Source organism: Balaenoptera physalus (genome assembly GCF_965194825.1).
Source record: "Balaenoptera physalus genome assembly, chromosome: 13".
NCBI classification, from domain to species: domain Eukaryota; kingdom Metazoa; phylum Chordata; class Mammalia; order Artiodactyla; family Balaenopteridae; genus Balaenoptera; species Balaenoptera physalus.
The window spans coordinates 60,168,173-60,181,387 of NC_138892.1; the positions used below are offsets into that span (position 1 = coordinate 60,168,173).

General features: G+C 49.8%; 1 protein-coding gene across 2 annotated transcripts; it reads left to right on the top strand.

Moving 5' to 3' along the window:
• The first annotated feature begins 7,409 nt into the window (after nt 1–7,409).
• MMP19 (matrix metallopeptidase 19) lies at nt 7,410–13,098 on the top strand. Of its 2 annotated transcripts, none has more exons than XM_082421813.1 (9): nt 7,410–7,634; nt 7,927–8,012; nt 8,884–9,014; nt 9,261–9,476; nt 9,951–10,196; nt 10,790–10,915; nt 11,515–11,679; nt 11,841–11,968; nt 12,150–13,098. In XM_082421813.1, exons 1-9 carry the CDS (start codon nt 7,548–7,550, stop codon nt 12,582–12,584), a joined length of 1,620 nt encoding a protein of 539 aa, XP_082277939.1. In that variant the 5' UTR covers nt 7,410–7,547; the 3' UTR covers nt 12,585–13,098. The 2 variants fall into 2 exon arrangements, with proteins under 2 accessions (XP_082277939.1, XP_082277940.1); XM_082421814.1 differs by having other exon boundaries at nt 7,444–7,634; nt 8,409–9,014.
• The last annotated feature ends 117 nt before the right edge of the window (nt 13,099–13,215 follow it).

Below are 13,215 nucleotides of genomic sequence, written 5' to 3' on the forward strand. Positions count from 1 at the left end.
GAGCCTGTGTTCTAGAGCCAGTGAGCCACAATTACTGAGCCCATGTGCCACAACTACTGAAGCCCGTGTGCCTAGAGCCCGTGCTCTGCAAAAAGAGAAGCCACCACGATGAGAAGCCCGCACACTGCAGCAAAGAGTAGCCCCCACTCGTCGCATCTAGAGAAAGCCCGCAAGCAGCAAGAAGACCAAACGCAGCCAAAAAAAAAAAAAAAAAAAAAGCAGCTCAGCAAACCACGTTTAAGCACATCACAGTCAAACTGTTGAAAACCAAAAATTAGAGGCAATCTTGAAAGCAGTTGGAGAAAAATGACACGTTACCATATAGAGGACCAATGATTTTTTTTTCTTTTTTCTTTTTGGCTGCATTGAGTCTTTGCTGCTGTGCGTGGGCTTTCTCCAGAAGCGGCGAGCGGGGCCTACTCTTTGTTACGGTGCACGTGTTTCTCATTGCGGTGGCTTCTCTTGCTGCAGAGCATGGGCTCTAGGTGCATGGGCTTCAGTAGTTGTGCCTTGCGGGCTCTTGAGCACAGGCTCAGTAGTTGTGGCACACGGCCTAGTTGCTCTGCGGCAGGTGGGATCTTCCCGGACCAGGGTTTGAACCTGTGTCCGCTGCATTGGCAGGCGGATTCTTAACCACTGCACCACCAGGGAAGTCCAGGACCAATGATTTGAATTACCATGGGTTTCTCATCAGAAACTATGGAGATCAGCAGTTTAAAGTACTCAAAGGAAAAAAAAAAACCTATTGACGTAGAATTCTATATTTAGTTTTACATGGCATAAACATGGTTACTGGAAGTCACCCATTTGACCCTGTGGAAGGGGGACAGAGAAAGGGTAATCATTGTGAGATGGACAAATACCCTGAGGAAGTAACCACCACAGTTATGTACATACACCTCTACCCTCTACATATTTATTTTCATGATCTATCTGGGAATTTTGGCAGAAAAGTTTTTTTTTCCCAGGGTTTATGATATACTTTTAATTTTTTTTTTTTGGCTGCATTGGGTCTTTGTTGCTGCTCGTGGGCTTTCTCTAGTTGCGACGAGCGGGGGCTACTCTTCGCTGCAGTGCGCAGGCTTCTCATTGCCATGGCTTTTCTTGTTGTGGAGCACGGGCTCTAGGCACGCGGGCTTCAGTAGTTGTGGCACGTGGGCTCAGTAGTTGTTGCTCGCAGGCTCTAGAGCACAGGCTCAGTAGTTGTGGCGCATGGGCTTAGTTGCTCCTCGGCATGTGGGATCTTCCTGGACCAGGGCTCGAACCCGTGTCCCCTGCATTGGCAGGAGGATTCTTAGCCACTGCACCACCAGGGAAGCCCCTATTTTTAAAATTTTTATTGGGGTATAGTTGATTTACAATGTTGTGTTAGTTTCAGGTACACAACAAAGTGAATCTGTTATACATACGTATATCCACTCTTTTTTAGATTCTTTTCCCATATAGGCCATTACAGAGTATTGAGTAGAGTTCCCTGTGCTATACAGTAGATCCTTATTAGTTATTTATTTTATATATAGTAGTGTGTATGTGTCAATTGGCAGTAAAGTTTAAAAAGCGCTGACAGAGTCAATAAGTAAAGCAATGAATGACAGCTGAATACTCATTCCTTATATTTGTCTAGTCAGAAAAGCAACTTTCAATTTGCCTTCAGTACATGACTTTAATCTAAGCTGGGTTTGGTTTCATGTGCTTCTTCAGCTCCCCAACCTGATTGCCCTTTTCTCTTGCTTCTCTTTTACACTCTTTTTGCCACTGGCCGCCACCATTGGCCTAATAGCAGAGGGATTACATCTTGCCAACCAGTTCTTTCTGATCTTATTGATCACCATGGCTACTCTGGTCAGTAGCCAGCTTTACTTTGTGGCCAGCGATCAACTGGATATTTTTCCATCTGTTCCAGCTTTTGGTTTTCAAAGATCTCTCTTGATTTTTTCCTCCCAGTGTGCTTCCATCCCATCAAAATCTGTCTTCCTTTTTGAAAGTAGGCAGATATTTATGTATCATCCCAATTTTTTATAACATGGAAGCATCACTCCTGTGATAACACACACGTGCACACACACACACACACACACACTCACTAAGGGGTCTTATAAAACTGGGCAACAGGCAAGCACACATTCGTAGGAATAGTTTCTGGATTAAAAATAAAATCTGAGAATACAGTCTTCCTTAGGATCAATGGTCTTCTTTCTCAGCTATCTTTTCCTATTTCCCTTTTCAGAAAATTCCTTCACAGCTGAGGAGCAGTGCTCCCTATGCCAAAGCAGCTCCAACTCAGACTGGAATATGGTGTCTCTGTCACTGTAAAGTCCATGAGCTCTTTCGTCCTCACTCTGTGCAGGATATACTTGTACTGTGTCAATGCTTCCCCCATTGTCCAACTAATGAGTTCACTACAAAGCAAAAACAAAACTACACTGGTGAACACCCACTATTTTTCTGAAGTAAGTTAGGGGCAAAACAGGGGATGCAGAAGAGAACTGTCTCCCTACATACCCCCTCCACCCAGGTCAAGGGCAGCCTTCTCACCCCAACGGCCGTCTCCTCCGCAATTGCTGCCCTGACAGAAAACAGAGAAACTTGTGTCTTTCCCAAGGTCTCTGTCCCACATTTAGTTACTACCCTCTTCAAAAGGGGAAGTCAGTGCTGAACTCCTTCTCTGGCTAACCTCCTATCAAACACTTTTGCCAACACCAAAGGGAGACAAATGTGGATTTTCCAGGCCCATGACAGTCCCCAAACATTAAGGCAGACCTGGGGTCACAGAGTGAGGACAGAAGGCCAAATTGCTCCCCAGCATCCCACTTCGCTTGGGAAAATCAATAAAGATCAGTTTGGGTTTTGTTAAGGAAAAGGCTGCCGTTCCCAGAAGGAGCAAAAATCCTTTGTGTTACCATCATTTCCTTATCATCCCAGATGCCGAAAGAACACTTACACTCATTCCTCTACTCCCCTCCTTATTCCAGATGCTAGAATTTATCCTCTCATGCAGCCCTTCGGCACTGTGCTGGGTAATGGGACCACCAGCAGAAGCCTCCAGCATCTCCAGGGGAGTCCTGTGGGAAAGCACCTTTGTATGTGAATTGCAGAAGGGGAGCAGACCTTGGTCTCCCCAACACTTGACAGGAACCGAAGAGCTGAGGGATTTGGGTCTGATGTCCTCTCAACCGAGCCAGTTTAGGCTAGTGCCTGTGGGGTTGCGTGTTCAAGGAACAGCGGGTGGGAGGGAATGCCAGAAAGTGTTTGTAACGGGGGTTGAGGAAGTTTGGGGTATCCTGGGAACAGAATATGCTGGCCCAGGCCTGAGCCATCCCCAAGCCCCTCCCACTTCCCGGTTAGTAACCAGATCCAGCTGTGCACAATCCTGGCCATCGCTTCCCATCTGGCTTCTAGGAACTCATAACTAATTAAAGGAGTGTGTCTGTTTGTTGGGGGAGGGGTCCTCTTAAAAACAGAGGTTTCCAAGATAACGGCTTGGCGAGAACTCAACCCCATCCAGCCAGGCAAACTGCCCTCTCTCCTGACCCCCTCAGGGCTCTCAGGGGAAAACAGGCCAGAGGCTGACACTATATTTCTCCCACATTTCTCTAGATCAAGAGCAGTATCTAGGCCAGCCCTAACTTGGTTACACCCTACGTTTTTCTCACCTCCAGTTTCCAGTTTCAGACCCCAGACTTGCCCTTTATATACTAGAATGTCCAGCCCTCCAGGTCACCCCGTTAGGGTGAGGATGCTGTCAGAGGGGGGTGGGTGCGGATTTGGAGATTGGCTTCTCCTGGGCTTAGAGACCTCTGCCAACCTTTGCCCTTCACCCACAGCCCCATAGCTCCTGAACATAAGAAAATACTCTCAGAATCTTACCTACTTCCTGCTGCTACAGTTTAAAATATTTTAATTAAAAATATTTCTATACAAACTCTTGTACCACAATCTGTGGGCAGAGAGGGAAAGCAGTTTGCAGGATGGGAGCAAGCCAGCCAAAGAACCCAGGAGCTCTTTCTCTCAGACTCAAGTTCTCTTTTTGGGGCAGGCAGACCGCATGTCCTAACCCTTCGCACACATTCCCACATGTCCCCCAGTGAGAGATGACAAATTCAGAGGGAAAAAGAGCTGGGCCAGCTTGGCGCAGGGGGTGGGGACTGGCGGAAGTGGAGGTCATTATGCCGTTATGGGAACAGTTAGTCATGCAGTCTTGCACACATGCCCAGCTTGCAGTTCCTGGCTCTAAGGGGTTTGTTTGGGGGCCTGTGGAAACTCTTGGGAGACTGCGAAGATCATAGCTTGGGCCTGAGGCTCTGCTGCTTCTTCCTAGCTGTGTGACCCAAAGTAACCTGTTAGAGACTCAGTCTCCTTTTCCATAGAAGGTGATAATACCAGCCCACAGGGTTGTTGTTGAGATTTAAATGAGATAAACTATTTGGCAACTTTTACTGTTTCACTCTGTTCTTTCCCTGGCTCCTTAGTGTCTAGAATGTGGCTCCGAGGCCAGAGTGAGTGCCCACCCTTTACCTTTTACAATAACCATTATCTCTCTCACTAACGTACTAACATACACTCCTAAGCATTCTTCCCCCACCCCCGCTTTTTGTTGTTGTTGTTGCTATATGAGGTGCCCAAGGGGAGGGAGTAATCTTCTATCGAATTCATCTTACTTTACTCCTTTCCCTTTCCCCACACCCCTCTCGGCTCCTGTCCCTCCCCCACTATGCTCATTACTTCCTTTCACTTTCTCTCCCATCCCACTCAGTCTCCATCCAGGGGCTGAGGCTGGGCTGGCAGAGGTGGAGCTGAACTCAGAGCTACTGACAGTTCCAAGTAAATGCATCAAAATGTTACTAGTGGTTCTCTTCTGGGTAGGATTTACTGGTGGTTTTCATTCCCTGCCTTGCTTATTTTGGTATTTTCCAAATTTACTAATGAGCAATGGATAACTTATTCAGAAAAAAAAGAAATAGAAGGCTTCCCTGGTGGCGCAGTGGATAAGAATCTGCCTGCCAGTGCAGGGGACACAGGTTCGATCCCTGGTCCAGGAAGATCCCACATGCCGCAGAGCAACTAAGCCCGTGCGCCACATCTACTGACCCTGCGCGCCTAGAGCCTGTGCTCCGCAACAAGAGAAGCCACCGCAGTGAGAAGCCCGTGCACCACAACGAAGAGTAGCCCCTGCTCGCCACAACTAGAGAAAGCCCGCGTGCAGCCACGAGGACCCAATACAGCCAAAAATAAATAAAATAAAAATTTTTAAAAAAGAAAAAAAATAGAGAAGACTTTAATCAGAAAAAAATATATAATTTTCAATTGGCCCATGTCCTCTTCTCAGAAGAGGGATTGAGGGATAGAGGGGTGGAAAGAGGAAGAGAAGGGCAGGGCTGAGAAAAGCCCTGCAGGGGGCTGAACGGAGCTGGTTCCCAAGCTCCCTCATTTCCTGTGGGCAGCAGCCTTGATCATGGCCTCAGTCACGGCCTCTGTCACTCATCAGTCAGAGGCTATGTCCTTGCTTGCCTGTCACTGGCCATTTGGGACTTAGTCACTTGATTATTACTCAGTTGAGTGCTGAGTGGGTCAAGACGACCAGCATCATTGAGGGCAACGATATGAGTCAGGAGGATCCCCCACCTCCATCCTGGGGTGTGAAGGGTTCCCCTGTGGCCTGCCAGCCTTTCAGCCTGGGATGTGGGGAAGGGCTCAGAACTGGGGTCCCACTGAAAACACGAGTTCAGTAACCCCTTCCCCCATTCCTATCCCTACTTCCCTGTGCATTTAAATGGTATGTAAGCGTTGTGTGATGCACAGATGATGGTGGAAACTTCAGTGGCTCCTAACCACTTAGAGAACAAAGCTCTAAGAGTCAGCGTGGTGCACGGAAAGAGCACGGGTTAGGAGTTGGCAGAGGGATTTGAATATATGCCAGGCCAGTTAGGAGTTCCATGTCCTTAGTCAAGTTTCCCTCTCTGAATCTCCATTTCCTCTCTTAAAAAAATGGCCAGAGGGACTGCCCTGGTGGTGCAGTGGTTAAGACTCTGCCTGTCAATGCAGGGGACACGGGTTCAAGCCCTGGTCCGGGAAGATCCCACGTGCCGCGGAGCAACTAAGCCCGTGCACCACAACTACTGAGCCTGCGCTCTAGAGCCCGCGAGCCACAACTACTGAAGCCTGTGCTCCTAGAGCCCGTGCTCCACAACAAGAGAAGCCACCACAATGAGAAGCCTATGCACTGCAACAAAGAGTAGCCCCCGCTCACCACAACGAGAGAAAGCCCACGTGCAGCAATGAAGACCCAACGCAGCCATAAATAAATAAATAAATATTTTTTTTAAAAAAGGTCAGAATAATTCTTCCCTCATAGGAGGATAGTGAGAATTAAATGAGATAATATATGAATCACCTAACACAAAGTAGTTCTTTAACTGTAAGTTTTTCTCTTCTTTCTTACATAGCATTCAAGACCGTCTCTAATCTCTGGCTCCCAGCCACTCTCCCAGCCTGGTCATTCATTTGACAAAGACATACTAAGCAGCACCTGAAGCACTGACCTAGCCTGGGGTAGACACGAAGCACAGCCTCAGAACCTCTCACTGAGCACAGCTGGCTTTTTTCCCCTCTGCACTTTTGCTCAAGACCTGCACCGTCCCTGTTCCTCAGGACTATTTTACTCCATCCAACTCATAGCCAGTCTTCACAGCCCAGCTCAAAGCCTGCCTCCTCTGCGAGCCTTCCCGCAGCCCCATGGCCCTCAGGATGAGGCACCTCCTGCCTGGCTCCCTGGTTCCCCTCATTTCAGGGGCTTGTGTTGGTCTCACCCTATCTGTAATGTCCCTGCGGGCAGGCTCCGGCCCTTTACTTCTTTGTATCCTTGTTATCCTTCCCCCCAACCCACACATTCCAGGTACATTAAATGCTTGAAATGATGACTTTTTATTAAAGCAGACACAAGTAGGTTTCAAGAGCGTCTGAATTCCCAACTTGGTCTTGGATGCAAAGAAACTGAGATCTCATCCTTCATTCCTTCACCTGAAACCCAAGCACCTAAGCAATTTGTTTCCTACCTCTTAGTTTTATTTTTATTTTTCCTATCCTAGAGTAGACAGGGAGACATGAAGGTTGCAGACGAGGGGTTTGCTACCCAAGGGTCACTGGGGCACAGGAATGTCCAGCTTCAGAGGATGGCCATGGTCCCTATCCCTAGTCTTTGCAGATATTCTGCCTCTGATCCTGCCAGGATACCCACCCCCAGGACAATATGGAAAGTCTTTCGGTCTCCAGCAGAGGACCCTGGGGGACAGGGTTGGAGGCTCTTCTTGACTTCCGCTCTCTGGCAGGGCAGAGGTTAATGGTGAATTGCAACACATCTCTGGGCTGAGTCACCTCCTACTGACACTCCCCCAATTCCCCTCCTCTGAAGTTTTATAAAGAGGACCAGGGACTAGAGAGTGAAAAGAACTGAAGGGAAGAGCCCCCCACCTAGCCCTGCTCCCCCAGGCTCCCAGAAATCTCAGGGCAGAAGGCACAAACAGCCTCTGGAGCTCTTGCCTGGTGGGACCATGAACTGGCAGCGGCTGTGGCTGGGCTTCCTACTCCCCATGACAGTCTCATGCTGGGCCCTGGGGCCTGGAGAGGAGGCAGCAGTGGTGAGTGCCCTGGGAAGGTCAGACCCAGGCTGGGGGAGGGATGGAGGAACTGCTCCATGGTCCCATCCAAGCCTCCCTTCTGACCTACAACTGCTTTCCCTTCCCTTCCTTCCTCTATTCCATGATCCACCCCTACCCATCTCCACTCCTTCCCCTTGTTCCTCCCCTAATGTGCCTCTCCTTTAGTCCTTCCACGTCTGTCCCCTCCTGTCCTTATGGGCTGTTAGGTCACTTAGAGCTTCACCCAGAGACTAACCTCTTTTTATTCTGCTGACCCCTACCCTCATCATAGGATTACTTGTTGCAATACGGGTACCTACAGAAGCCTCTAGAAGGACCTGATGACTTCAGGCCAGAAGATATCATAGAGGCTCTGAGGTGAGAGGTCATAAGGTGCATGCCTTCAGGGTCAAGGTCACAAGGTCTCCTTTCTCTCTTCTCAACCCTTTCGTCCCAGGCCCACCTCTGCTTAACCCAGGTCCACGTTGGGGATCTAGGGAATGGGTGGTGGGGCCTGGGGTGAGATGGGGATTCAAAGATGAGGGCACAGTCAAGCACTTCTTTGGAGGCTCCATCCCATGTTATATCCAAAATACTACTATTTGGTCACATTCCACATGAAGTATAATTTATATGTAAAACTGTGAGTTAAGTTGGAGCTGAGTTGTTGACATGATGTTGCCTTTCATAGACATTTAATACAGGATTTATTTATTTCTATTTTGAAGTTTTCATATTTTGGATCTAATGGGTCATTTTTCTTTCTGCTCTCAGATATGTTCCCAGGCCCTTGAAAAGTCACAGTACCTGCGGCGCCTGATGGATGAAATTGCCCCAGAGCAGGCTGGGCTGGGAGGGACGGGTCCAGCCAGGAGGGAAGAAAGCAAAGGGAGGACAGGCCCTCAGGTGGGAGCAGTGGTGGGAGAGTCTCCAGAGCAGGAGGCAGGACACTTACCTAGATCAGGAGGAGGTTAGAAATTGCAGTAGAGGAAGAAGGCAACGCCAGATGGCACTTTACCCAAATAAGAGCATGAACACAGGAGGTGAAGCTGAGTATTGCCTTTATGCAGAACAGAAGAGGAAGTCCCAATTACGAGGACTGGATCCTGGAGTGATCTCATCAGCTTCAGAGCTTTTGGGCCATTCTCAGCCACCACCTTGGGCAGCGGGGGGCCAAAGAGCTATCCCCAGTTCTCAGTCATTCCAGATGCCACTGCCCTGCTGGACCCATCCCTCTCCCTCTTTCTAGAGCTTTTCAGGAAGCATCTGAGCTGCCAGTCTCAGGTCAGCTAGATGATGCCACGAGGGCCCGTATGAGGCAGCCCCGTTGTGGTCTGGAGGACCCCTTCAACCAGAAGACCCTTAAATACCTGCTGCTGGGTGAGGGCTGAGCCTGGGAAAGGGAGGGAGAGGAGGGGGTGGCATGGCTCTGGAGCACAGGTGGCATTGGGACAGCCTGGATGAGCTCAGTGTTGAATGGATGGTCACCTGGTAAATAACTGATCATCACTTGCCTGGAGGGGTTGTTTCACAGCTTTGCTAAGTGAGTGCCCAGACTCAGGGGAACTCTTCGGAGCTGGCAAAAGTATCTGTGCTTCTAATCTATTTTCTGGTCCAATTAACCAGGCCGCTGGAGAAAGAAGCACCTGACCTTCCGCATCTTGAACCTGCCCTCCACCCTCCCATCCTACACAGCCCGGGCAGCCCTGTTTCAAGCCTTCCAGTACTGGAGCAATGTGGCTCCCTTGACCTTCCGGGAGGTGAAGGCTGGCTGGGCTGATATCCGCCTCTCCTTCCATGGCCGCCAAAGCCCATACTGCTCCAATACCTTTGATGGGCCTGGTAGGCACCAGCTCTCGACTCTCACTTCACAGACCTCTGTCCCCTTGAGTCAGTTACTCTGGAACCTTAATGTCAGGCCACCCCCATGCTCAACTGCACCCTACACTCTCTAACCACCTTCTAATATTCCCTTGGGGAGCAGCATGTCACCTCCCTGGGGCCTTACCAAGCCTCTTCTTTGAAGCTTATGCCTTCTTCGTTGGCTTAAGTTCCTCTGCTCTCAAGGCATACCTCAGAGAGGACAGGGCCAGAGATGACAGAGTGGCTGGGAGGTAAAGGGACAGAGTGATGGGCATCCCTGAGAGAACGGAACGATGACAGCAGAATCTGAATGGAGTGAGAGGTATCCAAGAGACAGTGAATGTACATGGGGGAATTTTAAGGGAATGGAGTCATTGGAGTTTATAACAGGCAGGGGATACTCCACCCTAGGAGACTCTGACCTCCTTCCTGTCTATCTTTGCCTTTGTCCAGGGCGGGTCCTGGCCCATGCCGACATCCCAGAGCTGGGCAGTGTGCACTTTGATGAAGATGAGCTCTGGACTGAGGAGACCTACCGGGGGGTGAACCTGCGCATCATTGCAGCCCACGAACTGGGCCATGCCCTGGGGCTTGGGCACTCCCGATACACTCAGGCCCTCATGGCCCCTGTCTATGCTGGCTACCGGCCCCACTTCAAGCTGCACCCAGATGATGTGGCTGGGATCCAGGCTCTCTATGGTCAGTCCTTTCCCCTAGTGATCATGAAGGTCAGTCTGACCAGTATCTCTTCAGGCATGAAGAGACAGGTCTAATCTTCATGGAGGGAAATGGCTTGGCTTCTTTCTCTTCCTCCTTCCCAGTTACTCGGCCTTCTTCATTTTCAGGAGCTGTTTTTCTTTCCTTTTTTTTTTTTTTTGGCCTCGCTGCGTGGCTTGTGGGATCTCAGTTCCCCAACCAGGGATTGAACCCAGGCCATGAGGCCGCTGCAGTGGAAGCCCGGAATCCTAACCACTAGGCCACCAGGGAACTCCCAGGAGCTGTTTTTCTGACACTTCCAGGTCTAATCTTTCTGCCAGAGCTCTCTCCCCTCATACCTGTTCTAAGGGATGAAGAATGAACATTCCAGCAAACCCCCTTCTCCCTTTCTAGTGCCTCTCAAAACTAAAAACATGTCCCCCGCTGATATCAATATGATCTTTCCTCCCACCAAGGAAAGCTCTCTAGGTTTCCCTTTTCCTCTCTATGGGACCTCTGAGCTGAACTTACAGTAGAAGAGTGGGGAGGCCAGTGCTCTGAGTTCTCTCCCTGAGCAGGATTATGTTACCTTGCAGGCAAGAAAAGCCCAGAGACAGAGGATGAGGAAGAAGAGATGGAGCTCCCCACTGTACCCCAAGTGCCCACAGAACCCAGTCCCATGCCAGACCCCTGCAGTGGTGAACTGGATGCCATGATGCTGGGTAAGACCCTTCCCCTCTAGGCTGTAGGCAGGCAGTGGGGTGGCCTGCTGACCTTGAGATGGGAGTGACATGGGACCTCAGTGTAAGCAATGGCAGTTAACCACCAGACAGGGGTTAGTGGCCATGGAAGGAGGCATGTGGTATGGGGAGGGAGGATTCAGAGCCAAATTAAAGGTGGGCCAGGCTGGAATTTACCTCTGCTGCCACCCTATGAGGGCCACTAAAAACATCTGGAAATACAGCAGGATGGAGAAAACAGTCTTAACTTGAATGTCTATTAGAGAGGGTATTATACCCGCATGGAAGTACAACTTGGAAGCCACCTGGGGTAGGAGGGGAGGTCCCCAAGGGGGAGCAGCTATCTGCAGGGCTTTTGTTTTGTTTTGTTGGGCCAGGGCTGATTTGCTGTGAACAATAAAGGAGAGGCTGAACACTGGGTCCTCCTTGTCTGCCCTTAATCTTCTCTTTGAATTAAAGTTGAATGAATTTTTGAGAAATCAGCCTGTGGGAGGACAGCAAATGATTAGTCTGCCTGAGATACCCACAAGTCTTTATTTGACCCCTATCTTTTTGACTTGTTGACATGCCTATGCTCTCAGGGCCCCGAGGGAAGACCTACGCTTTCAAGGGAAACTACGTGTGGACTGTGACAGATTCAGGGCTGGGTCCCTTGTTCCAAGTGTCTGCCCTTTGGGAGGGGCTCCCAGGAAACCTGGATGCTGCTGTCTACTCTCCTCGGACGCAATGGATTCACTTCTTTAAGGGTAAGGGGACTAGTTTACAGTGTGTTACCTGAGGAGGGCCTATGATCAGAGAATCCATAAAAGGAGGGAGGGATGAGAAGTTTCTGCGACGGTGGAAAGGAGGAACTGAAAGCTACCACCTGGGGACAGAGGTGACTTGTTCTTTCCTTACATGCTCTCAGGAGACAAGGTGTGGCGTTACGTTAATTTCAAGATGTCTCCTGGCTTCCCCAAGAAGCTGAATAGGGTAGAACCCAACCTGGATGCTGCTCTCTATTGGCCTCTCAACAAAAAGGTGTTCCTCTTTAAGGTATAAAGTTCAAAGCAAGGGAAAATCCCTTCTTAGGAGGGGCGGACTACCTCACACGGAGAAGCGGACTTGCTCTTGAAGGGAGTTCTTCTGCAGCTGCTGTGGGCTGAGGGTAGACCTCTGGGGGGGTCCCTAAGCTCTCTTCTCATCCTCCTTTTCTCCCTGTCTGCCCCACACCTAGGGCTCCGGTTACTGGCAGTGGGACGAGCTGGCCCAAACTGACTTCAGCCGCTACCCCAAACCAACCAAGGGGTTGTTTACAGGAGTGCCAGACCAGCCCTCAGGTGCCATGAGTTGGCGGGATGGCCGCGTCTACTTCTTTAAGGGCAAACAGTACTGGCGCCTCAATCGGCAGCTTCGAGTAGAGAAAGGCTATCCCAGAGATATCGCCCACAACTTGATGCACTGTCGTCCCCAGACCCCAGACGCCACCCCATCAGATGGGGACACCACTTCCTCAGCCACAGGAACAACCTTGGATACCACTTCCTTGGCCATAGATATCACTTTGCACACTGACCGCTCAGCCGGAGATACGATCTTGGACATTACCCCCTTAGCCACAGCCTCCACCGCCCTTGTATTCCCTGGTAACGTCACCCACCCAGAAATCTAAGACCTCAATCAAACGTCTGCTGCAGCACGAGCACGAACCATGGACCTCATGCCTCTAAATGTCCCAGCTCCAGCCACCACTCCCCTGTATTCTTTCCCTCCTGGTCAGTGACTCTCTAACTCAGCCCCCAACTCCATCCATTTCTTCCCCATCCTAGATAGCACTTCCAACTGTGTCATCTACTCTCTGGAGGACATTGGTAGAGGAAAGGCAGCCATCAGGCCTTTAGCTGACAGGAGGCCACAACTGGGAAAGCCTGGGTCCTGTTCTTCCTAGATAAAGTGCAAGAAAACAGCATAGCCAGTAAAATGAGCAAGGGCTTTGTAATCCTTGAGAATCACATTTACTTGCTTATGACTTTGGGCAAGTTAATTAACCTCGTTAAGCCTTGGATTTCCCATCTGCAAAATAAGGTTAATACTAATCCTGCAGGGTTGTTGCATTAAATGAAATACTATATGTGAAGTGCCTGGCACATTTGTGCTTAATAAAGGTTAACTTCACGTTCATGAGAGAGCAGTGAACAACTCTTCCTCTGGCTGTGCGTGTGCAGCTCCTACGGTAGTCCAGTCTGATAAAGGTACCCTCATCAGATCTTTAAGGGACAGAGGACTTGTCAGTATGGCTAACC